Genomic DNA, 22,718 nt, shown 5'->3' with positions numbered 1-22,718 from the left:
TTTTCTCCATATTTTGTTATCATATAGTCCAGAGGTCGGCAACCCAACATGTTGAAAGAGCCATATTGGACCCAATAAACGAAAAACAAATCTGTTTGGAGTCGCAAAAAAGTAAAAGCAAGTAAGGCTTATAATGAAGGCAAAACGGGCTCTAGGTGTTTACATTAGCGTATTATCAAAATGACTAAGTGTATACATTATTAGTAGGCTATTCATGATTAAATGTTTATTTTCCCTGCAGTGCATCCTGGAAGGAATGACGCATCACGTGACTCTTGTGTTGTACGATGGTGCTTTATGTTAACCTTCTGTTACAATATGAATGTATTTACAAAATTAAAGAAACGCAATAAAGAAATCAGATTTTTGATGTCATTTTTATTATGAAGAGCGACAGGGAAAGTGTCATTTTTTTCCCTTTTAAAATCTTCCCCCGAAATGCAGTTTGCATAATGACGATCGCTCTTTGTGAATAATCACCGTTAAGTGTGTGATCAAAAAAACAACAAACGGAGCGTAATAAAACGGCAGCCTTTTGAAAACGTAAAGAATATAAAATTAAGAGTTTAAGTTCAATTTTTGTGCAAATGCCAAGCAAGTCAGTGCAACAGTAACACAAAGCAGCCATGAGCAACCCGACCTGAGCAACGACACAAAATAATATCGCTAAGTGTCATTCTAAATGTATACTGATGAAAATTACTGTATCGCTTATCCTGAGACTTTTTTTTTTTTTTTTTTTTTTTCCAAAAAATGTGTAGTTTCGGCTTTCATTGTGGTGCGCTCCGGAAAGTACGGTCCTCTTTTAGTTATTTGACAACTTGTCACTGCAGAGCGAACATTCAGGCAACAAATGCAGATGATTCGGTCCAAGAATTGTAGAATTGAATGTTTCTTCTACACATTTTTATAGCGTTGGAAAACGTTAAGAATGATTGTGTCGTGTTTGTCCTCCTACAGAAACCATATTAAAACAAAAGAATATATTTCCCAGCCCCATCTTTTCCCATTTTCAAACATTTTTGATGAAGCTCCAAAGAGCCACTAGGGCGGCGCTAAAGAGCCGCATGCGGCTCCGGAGCCGCGGGTTGCCGACCCCTGATATAGTCAAACAGTTCACCCTGGGGAGGGTTAGGGTTAGGGTTAGGGTTAGGGTCAACGTGGTTGCATGCTGGAACCACGTTGACCCATTCTTCTTCAATTGGATGGGATGTCCTTCTTATACTGCAAACGTCTTTGCAGAATCCAACAAATCAGCTTTGTGGCCGCTCTGCCTTTTAAGATAAAGGATCCAAAGCATGGGAAACATTTCAGGTTCCCATGCAGCTGCGGGAAATGACTTCCAACCTTGTATATGTTACCCAAAGAGATTTATCTTGGTAGGAATATAAGAACTTTGGTGGGAATACACAGAAACGTAGAATAAACATATAACAATACAACTAACTGATGGAACCTTAATATAATTCTCCTACTACACCAAAAATAATGATAAAAAGTCAACTTCCCAGCATGAATCAAGAGTGGACACATAAGAGACAGAATAACATCTGACATACACACGAACCACATCTGCAACATGAATGTCTTCCTATACAAAAAGAAAAGCAACATTGGGAAGTTAGCTAGACTCAACAACATCTGCTTCAACAAGAATGAGCTGTAAAGGGCGCTCTTATTCTCTCATACTCTTTTTTTGTTTTCTTTTCAAACATTGTATTTATGAAACATGTTCAAAGTTATAACTTTGTCCAGTTCAGTGCACATAGAAATTATTTAAGATATGAAGTGAATCCATATGTTAAATACATCCACTGTCCTTATTAGGTAAAACATTCCAGGCAATCGCCCTGAGTTCTCAGGCACTCGGAGAGTTCAAGAGTTAATCCAGCAGTTCAGTTGAGCAGACGTGCTGAGCACATCACATGCTAGTACTGTCTAAGTCATATCTTCATGATCATTAATTAACATATACACCTGTTTTTACATCATAAACAGAACTTCAAAAATAAGCTTGGACGTCTTAAAGTGCATATTAAAGGTTCTTTGAAATGATAGAAAAATGTTGTAAATTTGGTTGCTGCATTTGGTCTCTAATTATCTAGTGAATGTTTTAAAGTGTTAACTCAACCAAAAAGCTCTTCTTCAAGGAAAAACGCATGGTTTACGTGATGTTACTTAAGGTGAACAGAGTGGTCTGACTCCTGAGCTCAAGGAGGTTGTTTGTTCAGGTTGGTTAAAACTTGTGTGGCTGTTCAGGCTGCAATTGATCTGGACATGGTGAGGGGACAAAACACAGAGAAATGATGACCAAATCAGACTGAAATCCACTGCATTTACACCATAACACAGCAGAGGCAGCGAGCTGAAGAACAACGCTGATGAAGAGCAGAGAAAACAACAAAACTTGTTGAGGGTTGGTGGAGAAAGTAAGAGTTATTAAATCTTGCAGAGATATGAATATTTTTGAACCTATTCATGCATATTATTTATTTCTTATGTTGGTAGATATATTCACCATAAAAATATCTAAAGATCTGTAAATGTAGACACATTTGAAAAAATCTCTTAGCAGTTAACACTGCAGTTAGCATTTCCAGGTCCGTGTGCATGAAGCTTTCTATTCCAATATCTGTTCTTCTAACATTTAAATGGTCTCTGTTCACTATGTAGTCAACAGTTGTAACTTCTGGCTCACCTGTGAGACATCAATCTTAAACTTGTAGCCGACTTAATGCTAAGGATTGGTCACCTCCTCCAGATCTTATTCAATGTTTTTAGCTGCACAGGAACGTTCTCCTCCATCTACGTCATTAACAGTCTTTGCAAGGGGCACCATTTTTAGGTGGAGCAGTAAGCAGGCTAGGGAGAGGAGGTACTAATGCCTTTTATTTAGAAATATAGGACATGTTTTAATGAAAATGTGAAATTCAGGTATAAAGGCTTTAACTTGTGTTTAAAGTTGCACTTTAACTCTCACAGGGAAACTCATGACACAGAGCAAAATGAAAATGAAACTGAGATGAGTCGCCAACTCCCACTCTTTAAACAAAAAAGAGATTTGTGTTAAATAATCCCCTCCCTCTCTTACTTAATTCAGTGGAATAGAAAGAACAAGGTGTGTGCTGTGCACTGTGGGACAGTACTGAAAATAGCAAACGTGAGTCATAACTGGATACAGTGACATATGTTTCATAAAGTGTAGCTGCCAGGACTCTGCAGAAAATGTGCTTAGCTATATTTTCTAGTTGGACCTCACAATGCAAAAAAAACCCCCCCAAAAAAACACGCTTATAAATACAGTTACTTATATGTATTTAAATTGACATACACGCACACACACATATGTTTGCGTGGCTATATTTGTGGAGACTTTCCATTGATTTCCATTCTTTTCTAAAGTCTAAACCTTACCCTTACCCCTAACCCTATCCATTACTAACCCTAAACAACGCTCAATTCACACCTTAGTCCTAAAATAGTATTTCCCCGTGTGGGGACCAGGCTTTGAAATAAAATTTATGATTTGAACATCAAATAAATTTCAGACTTTGGAATTTGTAAAATGTAATATTAGATTTGTGATTAAATATATGGACTGGTAACTTCTCTTTTTAGCTTACAGCTGTTTCAGACTGCAGAGACCTAAGTATGAAGAGAAATGTAAAAATCTGCAGAGAGAAATAATCTTTTAGAAATTATTCTGTTTCAGGTAAAATACAGGCTGTCATGCAATCTGTTCATTTTAAATTAAAAATATATGGAGAGATTGAATTGCACAGAGGATTGCCTCATCTCTGCTTGGTCTTCCATTCTGCAGCAGTAGCTCTGGAGTAGATTTGGACTGCTACTGTAAGGTGATTGGTAAACAAGTCAGTAATTCTGAAAATAGAGGGACCTGGGAGGGTTAGGGTCATGGTTACTACAGGGTGTGCTGTTGCTCCAGTCATGAGATGTGGTAAGTTAAGATTCACAAGGCATACAGAAGATGAAGGCTAGGGATCAAACAGGGAACAAAAGTAGCAATGTTTGCTTTTACCTGAACCCACAAAAAAGTGAGTGAATTGTTTTTGATATTTTGTTTGGTATTCACCTCATATATATTTCTTTTTCATTCATTGTAAATAGATTTTGCATGAGCCGTTGCTTGGTGTAGTGTGTAGAGAGCGCCCCCTGTTTGCGGAGGCTATAGTCCTTTTTAAAGTTGTCCAGGGTTCGGGTCCAGACCTCAGTACTTTTGTCATGTCTCCCTCCTTTCAATTCCTCTCTACTTACTGTTGTAGAGAGTAAAAGTAAAAGTACCACATTAACATTTTTAGTTGAGTAAACAAAGAGCAATACAGCATACATTTAAGTTGATGATGAGACCTTCACACAAAAATGACTGACTTTGTTTTGTATACAAAGCTAAAGTTGACTTCTGATTGTAGCTTGTGATTCAGGAAATGGTTAAAGGGCCAGCCCATCCAATTTTTCACAATCGTAGTGCTCTAGCTTAAAAACTACAATTCTGAGAGACATTAACCACAACTTGAATAGACTGAATTCAAACCTTGTAGGTTTGTTTTCTTTGTTTTTACAGTAAGTTGTTCTTTCTGCATGGCATTAGTCTACCATTCTGTCATGTATTAGACAGGAGACAGTTACAAAAAAGAGTATTTATCCATGATTATTCAAAATACAATAAAATATCAATTTTAATATTGCCCAATCCTACCGAGTAAGTAATGTTTGAATAATTATTATAGATCATAAAAAAGATTAACTAAATAATGGTTTACCACCTCATAATACTTTTCACACACCTTTTACCAGTGAAGCACAACTGTCCATTAAAAAAATTTAAATCTTTGCTCCCTTTATGAGACTATTATTAATTATTGGTCTCAGTTGACTAAACATAATGAGCAGCTTTTGAATTTTTTTACATTATTCATTTACTCTGGGATTCATAAGCAAGAAAAGTTCAAAGAATTGTTTTGCATTTAATTTTTACCAAACTGTATCGAGCCAGAGATGTTGCTTTATAACTAGATGATTTATTTACAATACTTACAATGCTTACCAAACCTATTTGTCTTTTATTATCGTCATCAGCATTGTAAATTCATTTCTTACAAAATAAGTGGGACAATAATGATTTCATAAGAATGTATTTATTAGAATAACAAACTCTGTTAATCAGCTAATGATGATTAACATGATTCCCTTATCTTTTCATGATTAAGGGAATCATGAAAAGATATTCTATTTCAACTAATTGTAGTTTAAATTTATATACTTAACTTTAAGTATATAATTTTATATACTTGAATTCATATAATTTTATATACTTAAATTCACATAATTTAAGTATATAAATGATGAGGAGACAATGAAGAAGTCGATTGCAGGTCAGGAGGAGGAGGAGGATCACTCAGAACTTTCGGGAAGCTGAGTCCAATCCTGGAACTGTGGCCTCCTCCTCCTGAAGAGCTTTTTCATTGTTTTCCAAAAAACAATGAAAAATAAATAAAAAGGTTCACACTGTACATAAAAAAACCACACACATACAAGCTGAAGTGAAACATGTTCTATTTGATTATTAAGGGGTACTGTCTTAACTTTTTTTTTTTTGCTGAGTTTATGTAGCTACTAAAAAATTCCAAGGAAGAGAATATTAGTTAATTGTGGCAAAGTTTAAAAGGTACTAAGGAGAATCAAAATCTCCAGAAAGTAATTTTATATTTTGACACAAATATAAAACAACGCACACACTAAAACAAACACGTTCACGCTCAGCCACCTGCTGAGCCTGCAGCCGCCTGGCCCTGTTAGCGGAGCTATGCTGCTCTGAAAATTCAGGAGTTCATCTCAAAGAAGCTTCATTTTGGTTGGACTGAGTGATATATTCCACTATGAGAATTACTTTCTCACCTAAAATCATCTTAAAACAATTTTTTGTGACAAATTAATAATGTACTCACCTGTACTCACCACTTACACTTCTTAGTTTTACTGAGGATCTGGTCCGATATGATTTGTTCTTTGTTTGATTCTCCGGCTCACTTCCATTTTGTGAAGAGAGTTTGCAAATGGTTTTGCTATTTGCAGCATTTCTATTTTCTATTATTCAGCATTTTTATGGTTTGCAGCACTTTTCTGCTTCCTTTGTTTTCTACATGTTTAATTTGTCGCTATTTGCTGTGCCATTTCACCTTTTTGCAGCTCATTTCGCCTTGCACCTGTCAGCTGCCGTGCCATCCAGATCAACTGATGACATTAAGCAAGTTCTTTTTCAGGGGCTCTGGTCAAAAAACAGCAAATTCCTTTTTTTTTTTTTTTTTTGACAAAATCTCAAACTAACCGTTAAATGCTAGATAGTTTTAGTAAAATCAAACACATTAAGAATAAACTGACATTAACAAACTATAAAAATATAGCAGTAGCCAAACAACTCCGTCAGTGAAGATATTTAGCATCTACCTATTCATGTCACATGACTAATGCCACTACTCAATGACTGCGGCACCGATCTCAACAGTAAAACGGAAATGTTAGAATTGAATTTCTTCTAACATTGATGTGAATTGTTCCTTCTGTGACGTTTGCCCAGAGTCGCTCACTCATTTGTTCTGGTTGTGTCCTCATTCTAAAGTCTTTTAGCAACGTCTTTGTAACTTTATTTATTACAAAATATCAACAGGCTTTCAGTTATATTGGGAAAATGTCTTATTTGGACTTCAACAAAATGGAGGAATGAATGTGAAAAGTTTCCTTATCAATTTAATAATTATTGAGGCTAAATTTCATCTACATAAATGCAAATTTTTGAAGAAAAAACCAAACTTTTCTGTTTTTTTAATTGAACTTAAACGTTATTTATTAAAATTTCATACCTCAACCAACCAAAGAGCGGAGTCAACAATATGGGCTTGCAATCAACTTGGACTTCTGGATTACCTCTTATGTTAATATTCTGTAATGTCATTCTCTTACTGTAAAATTTCATCTGATGCTCCCCCTGGTCAAGTATTATTATTGTCTGACTGTGTTATATTCATGTTCACAATACAATTGTATTGTTGTTTATTGGAATAAAGAAAGTTAAAAAAAAAACAGTAAAACGGAAATCAGATCAGCTGACTAACGTCAGGAAGAAGAAAATAAACGAAACAAACGTCCTTCAAAATAAAAGCATATATATATCAGACATTGAAATACTTGATGAATTAATGACAGTCATAAAGACAACATTTTTTGTTGAGCTACTAAATTTATAGACAGTATTGTGAAGTCAAATCAGAAAAAGGAAAAAAATAAAAACATGCGCTCACTGTGTTCCACACGGACCTAAACGAGGGACGGACAATGCAGTGAAAACAAACAAACAAACAAAAAAAAAAAGCAGAAGAGAAAGCCAAACAAAGACGAGACATCATCTCAGAGAGTTGACGGGCAGAGAGGCACCCGGTAAAACACGAGCTGGATTATTCACGAGATTGGACTGGAAAGCTACCCACGTTCCTCCTGCCGGACCTCCAGTTTACCTGCTCATCAACATCATTAACTACAACACGCCTGAACTGAAGCGGTGTTGATTGATTGATATTTATGATTGAACTGATTGTCGTATTGTTGAATAGTGAATTTAGGTGTTAAGCTCAACTATTTATTAATTTAGCATTAGAAGAATAACAATTTGAAGCTATTTATATTTATAAAATAAATATTTATGACTAATATTGAAAAGTAGATATTTGTATATTTGAATAAATGTAAATATTATGTAATTGTAAAAATGAATTTGAATTGTACCTTAAAGTTAAGGAACTTTAGTTATTTGTTCATTTAACTTTAACTACTTAAAGCAACCCATTGTGTTTGATTCAGTGGTTTGCTTAGTATTATTTATATGGTTTGTTGTCATTTTCTTTGTGTAAACTTACATACAGATAAGTAATTATTTATTTTTCTTCTTTTGGCTTTGTTTGAAGGTTTTTACCTGCTTCTGGACCAAATGTGAACATATCCTGACATACACTAAATAAATGGAGGATAAAATTAAGAAAACTGCTTGGTCTTTTGAGTAAAACCCTGTTGATGAAAGTCGTTTGCATCGATTTATCCATCCCTTCTCAAGTGGGGAAGCTGCACAAATTAGAAAAGAACTTGACAGGTATTGTGTGTCAGCTTTCTTGTGGAATCACTATAAATAATTTCAGAGAGCTGGTTGATTATTTTGTCTGGTGAGCTCAATTAAGCTCAATTACTTCAGAAGGATGTTCCACATTATTAAGCAGGCCACAGGTTTCAAGCAATGTGGGAAGGAGAAAGAATTTCTGTGGTGACAAAAATCATCATAGTGTAGTGTTGTATGACAAGGTATGAAAACATTAGATATTTAATGAAAACTGAAGCATTATCGTACTGTTAAGAGATTTGTGGCTAATTCAGAACAAAGATGGGTTTGTACAGATAAAGGCATAATGATGGGATTAAGAGAGCAGCTGTTAAAATGCCCTTACAAAGCAGCAAACAGTTATTTGAAGCTGCTGGTTCCTCTGGAAGCTCAAGGTGGAGGATCCTCCAGAGGCTTGCGGTGATGAACCTACTATCCGGCCACCCCACCCAGCTGACAAGCAGAAATGGTGGCAGTGGGCCCAGTCATACATGAAGTTTAATTTTCAAACAGACTTGTTCACTGATGTTCAATGCTGCGCAACCCTGAATGGTCCAGATGGACGCAGTAGTGGACGGCCACCATGTCCCAACACGGCTGTGAGGAGGTAGAGTCATTTTTTGGGCTGAATTCATGGAGAGAGAGAGAGAGCTGGTCGGCCCCTTCAGAGTCCCCAAAGGCGTGAAAATGACCTCAGCAAAGTATATGGACTTTCTCACTGATCACTTTCTGCCATGGCACAGACAGAAGAGCCGTACCTTCTGTAGCAAAATCATCTTCATGCATGACAATGCACCATCTCATGGTGCAAGGAATACCACTTTGTCACTGTCTGCTATGGGCATAAAAGGGGAAAAACTCATGATGTGGTCACCATCCTCCACTGACCTCAACCCTATTGAGAACCTTTGGAGTTTCCTCAAGTAGAAGATTTGAGGGTGGGATGCTGTTCATATCAAACAGCAGCTCTGGGAAGGTTTTCTGACAACCTGCAAAGAAATTCAAGCAGAAACTTTCCACAAACTCACAAGTTGGATGCAAGAATTGGGCAGTTGATATCAAAGAAGGTCCAATAAGAAGGTCCAATATTCACTCTGTCTCTTAAGATGTTTTGGGTTGAAATAGCTTTTGATTTTAGTACATGTGGCCACTTAATGCTGCACATTCAAAGAATGGTCGTTTGCAGGTCATTATCCATGAAATGTTTAGAAAAACTGCTGTGCATAATAATTTGGAACAGTACATTTTGAGTTTTTTATTTTTGAAAGAAGTACTGTTCTCTTGGGTAGCTTTGGTCTCTAAAATTTGATTTATACTATAATAGTTCATGACTTGAAAATTATACTGACCATCATTTGCATTGACCATTTCAGAAAATATCACTTTCATAATAATTTGGAACACGGAGTAAATGAACACTTAAAGTATTTTTGTAAACTTAAAAATGCCCCAAATTTGTTAGAAGTAGTTAATTAGTATACTTTCTATACGACATCAGTACACCACAATTACATGGTCTTGATATACTTTTACTCAAGAATACATAAAAATGACCTTATTGCTAAGGGCAAAGAATGATGTAATAGCATTTAAATAATCTGTTTCATGTTTAATTTTCTCAGAATTAAACATGGAAGGCAGCAATTTGATATTTAGCCCTTCTCAAATTGATATTCTTTTTTCTCATTGTGTGTAGCATTAGACAATCTAGCCCAGGGGTGGGCAACTCCAGTCCCTGAGGGCCGGTCTCTCTACTTAAACACAGTCAAATAATGAGGTCATTGCCAGGACTCTGGAGAACTTAACTGCACTTAGGAGGTGATCAGGCTTTTTTATTGAAGTGTGTTGGACCAGGGATACGTCTAAGAGTTAAGGGACACGACCCTTGAGGATTGAGATTTCCTACCCCAGATCTAGCCTATAAAAAACAAGTAAATCATCCAAAGGAGGTTTGCTCAGTCAGTTGAGATTTCTGAGTTACCACAAATATTACCTACTTCCATACTTTCAACTTACATGTTGGACCAAACCACCCAATCAAATTATTTAAAGACATGTTCCCCTTCATTTTCATTCCTATTTTAGATATCTACCTTTAGCAAATGGGCACATACCATGAGATTTTAAAGTGTCTGTGGTTAAACCTTAAGAAACCTTCTGTCAATCAAGATGGTATAGTGAATTATAAAGCGAGAGAGTGATGGCAAGACGAATCTTCATGCAGCACTGAGGCGTTCCATCCTATTATTCAATTCATGAGCCGATGCGCCGCAGTGCTTTGTTTGCTTTACTGGACAATATATGTAAAATAGGCCATCTGAAAACAACATGAAACCTTACAATGAATAAACAAGTAAATAATGTTTGTTATTCTGACACATATTCTTAATCTGTTTCGCAGATTAAGAATATTATCAGTTATACTGTCACAAGATATTGACAGTTTCAACTTATGTAAAAACATACTTTTTTAAAACGATATATTCTACAGCTTTAACTCCAAGCAGTAATCTGCAGTACTCTTGTGTTTCTGGTGTCAGAGGAAGGAGATCCTGTGGGCAAGCTTTATAACCCATTAGAACTTAAAAGCCATCTTTTAAATGACCAATCAAATGAGATGACATGCTCCTGCCCCAGAGCACTCCTACAATCTGCTAAACCTAATGATAGAAAAATAAATCAGTGTGTTCCATGTTCAGCTCAGGATAATGACCACAAGAGGGTTTCCACTAAACAGAACCTCCAATCACTACCTGATCTTACATCTGAAGAAGCTCTTACTGTGAAACAGAAAGGAAAAAGTATCATCACTGATTCATTTCTGCAGAGAGATGTGTGTGTGCATGAAAAATGTACACCAGGGACAGTTTTTGGACAGTTTTAATTGAGACATCAACAGCACAGCTCTGATTTAAGCTGATATCTGTCTTGACATGTAGAGTGCTATTTTTTTTTTTTAAATCTCCTACTAACTGAACGTTTAATATTAGCAACATAACATTTAAACCTGCTACGTACACAAGGCAAAACACTACTATTGACTGTTCTGTCAGATTGATCATATTGCTTGGCATACATTTAAGAGTTTGATATAATACAACAAATAGCACAAACACTGAAACATGAAAGGCAGAATGCTGGAACTCACCCAGACATTAAGAATTACCCAAGATCCAGGTGGACTTGTGAACCAATCTTCCTTTGAAATCAGAGGATGAGATCAAGGGCTGAGAAAGTAAAGGATGTCTGTGAGTGTGGTGACCACATAAACACAGACACACTCACAATCAATTAAAAACCATTCATGTTAATAATAAGAAAATACTGATGGCACAAAAATGGTTGTCTTTTTACGACTTGGGTCTTATTTAAAAACTTTGGATCTTAACAACAATGTTAATCACAGGATGAGGCACTATGTTACTTAATCACAGGAAATATAAGTGCTTAACACTGTTACTCATTTCCATCTAGTTTCCAATGTTAACAGTGAATGTTAAAGCTGAAGGTGTTGCACAATAAGCCATATAGCATTCATAAAAACTCTAGATCAGGGCTGTCAAATTCATTTTCATTTTGGGCCACATCAAAAATTTGAATGTTCTTAAGGGCTGGTTGGGCCAGAATGTATTGATAAAACCAAATAAATAGTTAAATTATCAATAAATACGGAGATGTTCCTCCAAGATTTTGTGATTGTTGTTTTTTGTTTCAGTGTTTTGGGTTATTTTGCAATCACATTATAGATTTTGTGGTGCCAATTTAGAGATGTTTGTAAGAATTTTTTGTGATATTTGCTCTAATGTGTTAAAAGTGACTTTTTGTTACTCGCCGTATCAGTTACACACTAAAACTTCATATCAAGTTAGACAAGGCAGCTGTCACTTAAACTCCATGTTTCTGGCCAATTTTGAAAAAATTTACTGTAACATATGAAAAATAAATTGGAGAATCTGTTGATTTTGTGGGAATTTTGCAGATTTGTTAAAAACTGGAAGGACTTATTGATGTAATTTGGAGTCTAGGGGCCACATGAAAAGCTACAGCGGGCAGGATTCAGCCCCCGGGCCTTGAGTTTGACACATATGATCTAGATTGAACCTCTAGAACAACTGTCTTGTCTACAGTTGACTCTACAGCAAAAGTAAACATTAGATTATGTTAAAAGTTACTTTTGAAAAAAAAAATCAAAAACAGAACTTTTTTCAATGTGTACAGGACATGAAAACGTGACCATTAACAGAGGTAAAAATATACCATGCATTCACTAAAAACATACCTTCAGTGAAGTATGTTTGGTCAGGGGAGTTGCGTAACTTCACTGAAGTAAAAATAAAACAAAAGATATGCATGTTTCATAAAGTGGCTCTCAAAGTCTACAGATGTTAAAATGTGTTTAAATAGTTTCTGTTTCAACAGTGTGTTATTTTAAGCCTGGAGACCCCTAACCAACCAACTAGGCTAGGTTGGGGACCACTGACTTAAAGAACTTAGATCCCACCTTTTACTGGATGTGTTGAAAATGCTAAGTTTCACAAAGTGCATGTTACAAGGAAACTACATTATGAGTGCATACTTGGAAGAGTAGCTCAAAGTTAAAACATTGACGTCACAATATGCCACGTGAACTGGCATTAAGGGAGGACAAAAACGATAAAATAGTGTAATCAGAACCAATACAAATATTTGCCAAACAAGAAAATAAGATCCAAGTTGTAGAAAAGGTTACAATTATTTTGGACAAATAGCAGAACAACATTTCATTGACATTTAGTTTGCATATGTGTTCTATTGTAACATGCATTGCATTTGTCATTAGAGACATAAGAAAAGATGTCCCATTTTATATAGCAGTTCCATTTTTTTGAGAGCTGTCAGCACTTTATGGCCTCATGAGCCCTGATAAATTGGTTCAGAAATGTTTATAGAGAAGTAACTCTACTGTGTGTCATTACACCGGTGCACAATTTTTGTATGGGAAATAAACCCATCCATTTGGCAAGAAACGAATGGGTTTTACTACCAAACCAAACTGAAAAGGCAAGCAATATCTCCACTTTTCTTCAGCAAGCACTTTGTGATGCTTCTTCTCTTTAAAAATGTAAAGCTTCAACTACTTCCATCCAAATTAAAAAGTCATAGTTGCTCTTCAACACTTCACCAACAAAGTAATTTTTGGAAATTCTGCTGGTAAATAATTTAGTCTATATTGTATAACATCATTTGTTATCTAATTCCAAATATTTTAAGATTGAAAATAGAAAAATATTTTATTTAATTATTTTTCAGGTATTTTTTAGTCCATCATCTGTCACTGGAATGGCCCAGAGCCAAAACTCTTATCCCAGTAGGAACACTGATGCTCCAACTGGTCCAGGAGTTTGTCCACAGAGTCCTCTTTGTTCTCCAGTTTCAGGTATCGTCTCCCACTTCCCAGTTCTAGTCGAGGCCAGCTTCCACCGGTTTGATCCTCTTCTGCATCTGTCGTCTCTACAGGGATCCTGACACAAGCCTGGGAACTTATTTCGTTGTTATTGATTTGGAGCTGATTTGTCTGAATGTTCTTTTTGAATGGGAAGAGTTCCTTCTCAAAGTGCAGCCCAATTTGGGCTTTGTTAGGCTTAGTCCTGTAGCTCATACTCTGACAACGCCTGTGTTGGGCAGCTGGAAAATCCACTTCTTCCAGCTTAAGATTGGACATGGAACTAGCAGACACAAGGCAGAAATTAAGCTTGAGGAGTGGGGCAGTCGGTAAACTGAAACAGTGTTTGCTCCACAGTTCTTCCCCTGTCTGTGAATTACTGTCTACCTGGCAGTGATCACATAACTTACACAAGGTTGAAGGGGGTGAGGGTCCAGGCTCTGACTCTTTGTGATGAGTCAGAGCTTCTGTCTTCAGGTCTGTTTGCTGGTAGATGCCTTCTACATCGCCCTCCTCTGGATGTGAATCCCTGATATAGGTGGTCTGCAGTAGGGGCTCAGAGCATGCCAGCTGCTGCAGACACATAATATTGAGATGAGCAGCAGGCAGACTGCTTACCCACTGATAGTGTTTGGTCATAGAGTTAGCTACTGCCAAGTCTCTGAGGCCTGCAGAGGGCACAGCTGCTGATACAGAGCAGATAACATTGTGCATCTGAGCTAGCAGCATCTGAGACTCTCTATCTCTATTTTCATATAGGACAGTGTTTGCACATATCAGGATGAATAGTCCGACTCCCATGATTACTGGCCCCAGGAGCTTCATGCGGTCACCATGGAGGAGACTGCCAGGAGAAAAGAGCCCCTTGGTACCCAGGCTCCAACTGGATGGCTGCGGATCCGAAATGCTTTCCGGTTCTGTATCTTCTACCATCGATGACCTTGAAAACCGATAGGGCCAGTAACCAGCTACAGCCAGAGCAGTGCCAACAGCTACAACAATAACCCCCAGAACCAGGAATGCTCCGGGCATAGAGCGGATGCGAAGCTTGCCTTGAATCACCCTGTCCTTCTTCATTCTGCCTCGTAGACAGAAACGCGACTTCCGTCTGCAGGAAGGAGATGGTGGTCTAATGCCTCTCCACATCTCAGTCTTCATGGCACAGTTTCGTCCTGCTTAAACTCTGCCAGAAGCCTGTGAGAAAAGTACATTTCAAGAATTAATGCAGCTACCACTTAAACCACCAGGCAAAATATAAAGATTAATTATAATAGAATTTATCTGAGTGTCATTTCCAAGTACAAATTGGAAACACAACTCTGGTGATAAGGATGCAAAATTGGATGAAACTATATTTGTCATGCAATATTTTTTCTGACAACCCCAAATTTTAGATATCATAAAAAATGTTTGTAATATTTATGAATTAATTAATTAATTATGTACCTTTTTGAATAACTCTAGAGCTCATAAAATTTTTGCACATCATATGACAAAAAAAGACAGCAGAATAAATCATGCATTCATAACAAGTCAAAATGTTATTTTCATAAACATAATTTTTTACAGAATTATCTTACTGCATGTAATTTCTTTGGTTATTTATTACATTTTTTATGCTCGGAAAAGCAACATATATCACAAACTAATGTAGGAATCCAGGAATATTTAGTGAAACGTATTGATTGATTTATTATAACTTATCATTAGATTCTTGCCAGAAAACCGAAAATAATAAAAAAGGTCAAGTGCTCAGCCTCAAGTTTTAAATACCACAAATGTTTTGTCTCTCCAATCAAGTAGAGACTCTTGCTGGTCCATTCCATCCATCTGTCTGTTCTGGAAAACCTCAGAGCATCCTGATCAGCAACCTAGACTACTTCAACTTACTCCTTTTGAGGCAGAGACTCAATGCCCCAAATCTAAATTGGGGCATTGATTTTTAATTTGGTTGCAGAAATTTTCAGATATTTATTTAGTAAGGAGGTCAAATTAGTAGTGTGAATGTAACCAAATGTTTCTTCTTTTTTGGCATGTTGGCTAATTTGACCTGCTCCTCTTTCTTCCCATCTTTTCTTTTTAATATTGTGAGGTTGAAAAAATCAATACATTCTGCTTTGGCCTTGGAGGCATCCATTTAGGAAACCACCCATATTTAGGCTGCACATAGAATACAAGGTACTGTTGAAGAAAGTTTAAGTCTTTCAGTTTTTGCTCCAACATGCTGCAGATCTTCTGTAAGTCTGTTGTGAAGAATGTTTTGGTGGGAATAGCAGCATCACAGTCTGTGCCTTCAAAATTCTAAACAGGTGTTAAGGAAAGACGGCTCTGTCCTCTGGACTTGTCTGGAACCTTTGGAACTGATTGTGAACAGAGCAATGCACGAAAAAAATAAATAATATAATGGACAACCCTGAGGATCTTCTTCACAAAATTGTACTAGGATGTCTTTGGTCAGAGGCGTCTTCAATGTTGCTGTAATGGAGACTGCTAAAGGAGATCCCTTTAATATCCATCACAATCATTCTTTGAGGAAACTTGGGTCATTTGAATTGCAAAAGTTCATTTCTCTTTGGGGAAATATTTTTGGCATGAACTGAATCTGGAGAAGTGGATAATGTGATCTTATAAACAGATAATTTACTTTCAGATATGAAATTTTCCTTTAACTATTACAGCATCTGAAGAATATTTATGGACATTTTTATGGACATTTATGGACAGATGAAGAAAATGTATTTTCTGCAGTATGTTTGTTGAAGTGAAAAAAAACTTTCATCAGTCTGCTTTATATATTAATACAATGATTTATTTCTTACAACCTTCCTTAAGAAACTTAAACAGAAAAATAGCTCAGAAAAATAAGTTAAAAATTGGACTTGGTTCATACTATGAATCTTGTGAAAATGGGACAGGAAAAAAAGAATAAAACATTAAATGTTAGACTTGGTTAGCCTATTTGATTGACCTTTACTTTTTAAACTGACATCATTAAAGAGTTTTGATTTTTGTAATATCAGCTTTTTACATTTTACTTTGTTTTTAGATGAAATAAAACTTCCCCTACCTCCCTCTTTTTGTCTGCTGTCGTTCATTTGTTTCTAAAGCTTTTTTCCCATCTCACAACTCTTGGTTCAACCTCAAGGACTTCCTTGTCAATTTTGAACTGAGGTCACATTATTTTCAAGATGGTTTGTCAGTGGTAAAGAACAAAACATAATGGAAAACCCCCAAAAGGTCAAGGTCCTTTCATGGCTTCTTAAAAACATAAATGAATTGAACAGATGGTTTTGTGTTGTTTGAGAAGTGAATCTAATCTTAGCTTTAAGTAATTTTTACATCATCACATTTTGAGACTAAGGATATGTTTTACTCTGCGTTTCTGAGATCTGAAACAGGGGTCCAGATATTATCTTTACACCCGTCTTCCTCCAGAATGTGTCTGGCCCCCGGCACTGCAGAACAGGACATTACCTGTCCGGATCACTACAAGAAAATTGACAAAAAACAGAAATATGAAATACAGTGGTCCTAATTCAAACCTCAGACTGAAATTTTTTTTGGTTGCAAGTCACTTAAAGTATCTTTTAAATACCAGATCTCTCTGTGCTAAAGCTCTATTAATTAATGATTTTGTCACTGAGTAAAATGTTGATGTTATGTTTCTGACAGAAATATGGCTGAATGACAATAATGACCAAATTGTACTAATTGAATCAGCGCCTCCTAACTACAATTTTTTAAGTGAGAAAAGAAAACATAAAAAAGGAGGAGGCGTGGCTGCAATATCTAAGAAAACCATAAACTGTAGTAAAATCTCTTTGGGTCATTTCAGTTCTTTTGAGTATCTTGGAATTCAGGTTGAAGGCTTCAAACAAACTTTGACACTAACTTTATACAAAACTCCAACATACGTGGAAAATTTCTTTACTTACTTGAATGATCTATCAATCATATGCATTGATTATGATTGCTTAATAATTGTTGGTAATTTCAACATTCATGTGGACAAACCCCAAGACAGAGGGGCAAAAAAGCTTTTAATATTTTAGAAAATTTTGGTTTAACACAACATGTCAAACAAGCAACACACACTCAAGGACACACACTGGACCTGGTTATCAGTAAGGGTGTGAATATTTCTAATGTCTCTGTAACTGATGTCGCTCTGTTGGATCACTTTGAAAGTTGTTTATTGTTTGACCCGCTTGGACAAACAGCTGCTGTCACAAAACGTTCTTTCACAGAAAACATTTAATCAAATCTACTCTTCTTCCTCACCCTTAACTGTAATGATGTAGATAAGTTGGTAGATAATTTTCAGTTTATAGTTTCATATATCATTGATTCTATTGGCCCAATTAAAGTAAAGGTGTCTGGTAGGAAGAAATCTCCATGGAGAAAAGCACAAACAGTTTGGTCTGCAAGACAACACTGCTGCAGGACAGAACCAAAATGGCGTAAAACTCAACTTTACGTTCATAATGACATCTATAAAGAAAGACTACGTAACTATCACTTAACACTAAAACATGCAAGGGAGGCTTTCTTTGCAGATGTCATAAACAAAAACATCAACAATGCTCGAACTTTATTTGCAACAGTTGACAGGCTCACAAACCCTCTTGTGACGTTACCACCTGAACTCAATCTAATGCTGATGGAACAAGTTTTCCAGCTTCTTTTCAGAGAAAATTCAAAAAAATCAGAGGATTAATCTGCACATCAACTCTAAAGCCAAAACCACTGCTGTACCCAAACAAAACAAATACAGAAAAAATGACCCATTTTCAACTACTTAATTATAAAACCCTAGAAGAAATTAGGTCAATTAAATTCAAGCTCCTACTGTCTGGATGTCCTTCCCACACATTTCTTTAAGAAAGTCCTGCCTGTTATTGTTACTGATCTGATCCAAATAGTAACTCATCGCTCACATCAGGCATTTTCCCCCAGGCTTTGAAAACAGCAGTTATCAAACCACTGCTAAAAAAGAACAATCTGGACAGAACTACTGCAGAATTACAGGCCGACCTCTGACCTCACATTCATCAGCAAAGTTATTGAAAAAAATGTTTTTAAACAATTAAATAGTTTCCTCATGATGACCAACTGCTTTGACTCTTTCCAATCAGGTTTCCGTGCTCACGGACACTGGCCTAGTCAAAGTATTCAATGACTGAACTGTCTGTATTTATACAGACAGTGGGAGAACCACAATGCTGGTTCTGTTGGACCTCAGTGCAGCTTTTGACATATTACTGAATCGACTGGAGAGTTGGGTCGGACTCTCCGGTTCGATGCTCGACTGGTTTAAATCTTACATAAAGAACAGGGATTTCTTTGTTTCAGTGGTCACATGTGGGGTACCCCAAGGTTCAATCCTAGGACCCCTCTTATTCAATACTTATATTCTCCCACTAGCTCAGGTTATAACAGGAAATAATATTAGCTACCATAACTATGCAGATGATACTCAACTCTACTTTATGATTTCACCAGGTGACCTTTGACCCCATCCAATCGCTGAATAAATGCTTAGAACAGATAAGTGTTCGAAGCATTTATCTTTCTCCAGCTGAAAAGAAACAAAACTGAAGTCATTATTTTTGGACCTAAAGAAGAACGATCTAGAGCTACAGATCTTGAGCTACAGATCTAGAGCTATAGATCTATCTTTATAGATCTATAGTCAATGCACAGCTTCAGCTATTACAACTAAAAACTAGTGATCAGCCCGAAACCTGGGAGTCGTGATGGACTCGGACCTGAACCTTGCGAGCCACATAAAGACAATTACAAAGTCGGCCTTCTATCACCTGAAGAACATCTCCAGGATTAGAGGACTAATGTCTCAGCCAGATCTAGAGAAACTCATCCATGCGTTTATCTTTAGTCGCATTGATTATTGCAACGGCGTCTTCACAGGCCTGTCCAACAAATCAATCCTCCAGCTGCAGCTGATCCAGAAGCTGCTGCTCCTGTTCTCACTAAAACCAGGAAGATAGAGACATAACAGCAGTTTTAAAGTCCCTCCACTGGCTCCCTGTAGCTCAAAGAATAGATTTTAAAATACTGTTGTTAGTTTACAAATCACTGAACGGTTTAGCACCACAATACATCAAAGATCTGCTGTTGTTGTATCAACCTTCCAGACTCTCAGGTTCTGGTTCTGGTTCTGCTCTGCATCCCCAGAACCAGAACCAAAAGAGGAGAAGCAGCTTTCAGCATCTATGCACCAAAAATTTGGAACAAACTTCCAGAAAACTGTAAAAAAGCTGAAACCCTGACTTCCTTTAAATCTCGACTAAAAACCAGCTGTTTAGAGTTTGATTTGAAACGTAATCAATTAAAAATGTAATGATGGAACAATGTGTTGTTGATTCTATGTTGCATTACTTTGTGTTTTGTGTTTATGATGTAAAGCATTTTGAAATGCCTTGCTGCTGAAATGTGCTATACAAATAAAATTTGATTGATTGATTGATTGATTAATTAGTGCATATTTGTGTGAAAATCATCTTTATTGATTATCAAAATCTGATTTTGACACTGCATACCAATTTTCACTTAAAATGATCAAGGATGCAATCTGAGGTGCAACATTTTTTCATAAGTATACATAACTATGATTACACATTGCATATTTTTTAATACTTCCATGACATTGGATGGCTTTACATTCTGACTAAACGTGTCTGTTGCAGCAGGGTTAATAAGATGATATATTTCACATCACATTGTTTATCTGAGCAGACAACTTTATCTACAAAGAATAGCCATTCATGGGTTCTGAGCGCAGTTGACACCAACACTTGACCACAGTGTTCATGCACTTTGACCCCCATTGTTCTGCGGGAGGCAGAACTGAGTGTGGCTGTGATCATATTTATTATTTATTTATTGTCTTCCCTCTGTGTGAGGCAGACAGTTAAAAGCCAGATAGCTCTAAAGTTACATGATGACAATAAATGTTTATGGAGAGCTCATTGTCTGATGACCTTCTTGGGTGTGATACGTAAATAAAACGTAATAATACTTATATATTTAGTTGTGTGCGATGCAAAAGCCTCACAAGCTTTCCTGAACGCCACAGAGACGGCAGCGCCGTGGGGACGAGCTTACTGCATAAAGTCAATCATAAAAACTCGTCTACAGCTTCTGATTTGAAAGGACAAAAACGTTTTGTATTTACCTTGGCGATCAGCAATCTCAGGCTGTCGTACCGCGACGTGCTGTGCTGGGATGTTAGAGACCGAGCAGGATTCCCAGTCTGTCCGGGTTGCAGCATCCCGGACTTCAGCCTCCAGCTGCCCAACCAACGCAGCGTCAATCCGGCGCAGTCCTCGGCAAGCGAGTTGATCTGACTGCAGTTCTCACTCTGCCTGATGATAAAATACAAAATTCTCTTTCAGAAATTATGATCGATTCAATTAGCAGCCGGTCACTTGAGAAAACTTGGGTGCCCCTCTTCGATCTGAACTGATAAATCAGTGGCGATACGTAAAGCCCAGGCTAAAGTCATTCCAACTGTTGCCCGTATGCCAATCCATCCTGATCGGTGTGGGAGTGAAGGACAAAGCACCGTGTCTGGCAGCTCGCTGTGCCCCGCAGCTCGCTGTGCCCCGCAGATCGCTGTGCCCCGCAGATCGCTGTGCCCCGCAGATCGCTGTGCCCCGCAGATCGCTGTGCCCCGCAGATCGCTGTGCCCCGCAGATCGCTGTGCCCCGCAGATCGCTGTGCCCCGCAGATCGCTGTGCCCCGCAGATCGCTGTGCCCCGCAGATCGCTGTGCCCCGCAGATCGCTGTGCCCCGCAGAGCGCTGCCCCTCCCTGCCTCCCGCTCCACTCAGAGCCTGCAGCCGTTTGTTTCTGCATGATCCGGCAGTCAACTCAACAACATTCCTGATTCTGTTCACATTTTCGAAATCAGGTTTGCAGCGTTAGGCTCATTGAAAATGCAGCAAGCGTTCTGAAAGCAGAACCTATCAGAGCTGCTCTAGATTGTCTTGAGAAAATAATTGAAAAACACAAAATGTGTTGAGAATTATAAACAAATTAGAGACATCATCAGTATGAATTTGCGAAAAAATGAAAATACATAGTCGAGCCAATGAGACAATATTTTGGGTGACTACATTAAGTATTAAATTAATTAAGTAATGGTTATGTATCAATTGTTCAGGACAGTGATGAATGGGTTAATCCAATTCAAATAATAATAAAAAAATACTTTAATACCAAACGAAAATTAAATTTAGCATTTTTGTTTTTGCAACAGGATCTCATCTTTTGCAAGTTTCTTCAGGCGGAATCAAAATCTTTATTGAATAGTGTACTGATCTCATTAACTTATAAAATTCCAAAACCAGCTGCTTTCAATGTTGCTTACATGTATAATAATGTGGCCAGTAACAAAGTACATCTGCCTGAGTAATGAAGTATAGTTTCTGAGTACTTTTATTTCAGTGTTTTCTTTTTCTCTTTTTGGAGAACTTACAACTTTCACTCCAATACATTTCAAAGACAACTTCTCCACATTTCTCATAAGCTCACCGTTACTTGTTCCCTTTGGCTGCAGTCCGCTGTTGATGCTTTTCTTTACAAAAGTAGAATTGACCACATGCCATGCTCCTCAGTCACAAGAAGCCTTTCTTAGAAACAAGTGGCATCCACAAATTCCCTACACATTGGCTCAGAACTTCAGGAAGACAAGTCAACTTTTAGGTCCCATGTGAACCAGGTGTCAAGCAAGGATGGAGACATGTTAGTCCCCAAGAAAGCCTTATAAAAGGGAAGACATCTGAAAATTCTGTTGTGGCCTTGAAAGAAATTTTGTCTTAGGGATATAATGAAAAATAAGTTTTAACATAAACTTATTGCATCATTCTGTATACTTATTGCTAGGGAACCCTGGGTTAAATGGAATTGATTTTGTCAAAGTGTTGCACAGAAAGTCATGAACACTGCTATTTGGTTCCACCTAGTGCTAGAGGACCAGTTTTGCATAATCAAGTCTGAAGAGTTCTAAATTTAAAGTGGACATATGCTTTTAAATTCTTTCTTTGCACATGTAGCTGATTCACTTATGGTCTATATAAAGTAGAACTGATTTGGTCTGAATTCCTGGTTATTG

At 37.2% G+C, this 22,718-nt stretch overlaps 1 protein-coding gene across 1 annotated transcript; it reads right to left on the bottom strand.

Moving 5' to 3' along the window:
- Positions 1 to 11,025: 11,025 nt before the first annotated feature.
- Positions 11,026 to 21,668, bottom strand: tmem200b (transmembrane protein 200B). The gene is made up of 2 exons (XM_055021882.1): positions 20,779 to 21,668; positions 11,026 to 14,777 (listed from the first exon to the last, which is right to left on the bottom strand). Exon 2 carries the CDS (start codon positions 14,739 to 14,741, stop codon positions 13,473 to 13,475), a length of 1,269 nt encoding a protein of 422 aa, XP_054877857.1. The 5' UTR covers positions 14,742 to 14,777; positions 20,779 to 21,668; the 3' UTR covers positions 11,026 to 13,472.
- Between the last annotated feature and the right edge of the window lie 1,050 nt (positions 21,669 to 22,718).

This window comes from Poeciliopsis prolifica, unplaced genomic scaffold (assembly GCF_027474105.1).
Source record: "Poeciliopsis prolifica strain line A6 unplaced genomic scaffold, Auburn_PproV2 SCAFFOLD080, whole genome shotgun sequence".
Lineage (NCBI taxonomy): Eukaryota > Metazoa > Chordata > Actinopteri > Cyprinodontiformes > Poeciliidae > Poeciliopsis > Poeciliopsis prolifica.
Note: the sequence above shows the minus strand (reverse complement) of the source record. Positions and strands in the feature narration are given on the sequence as shown.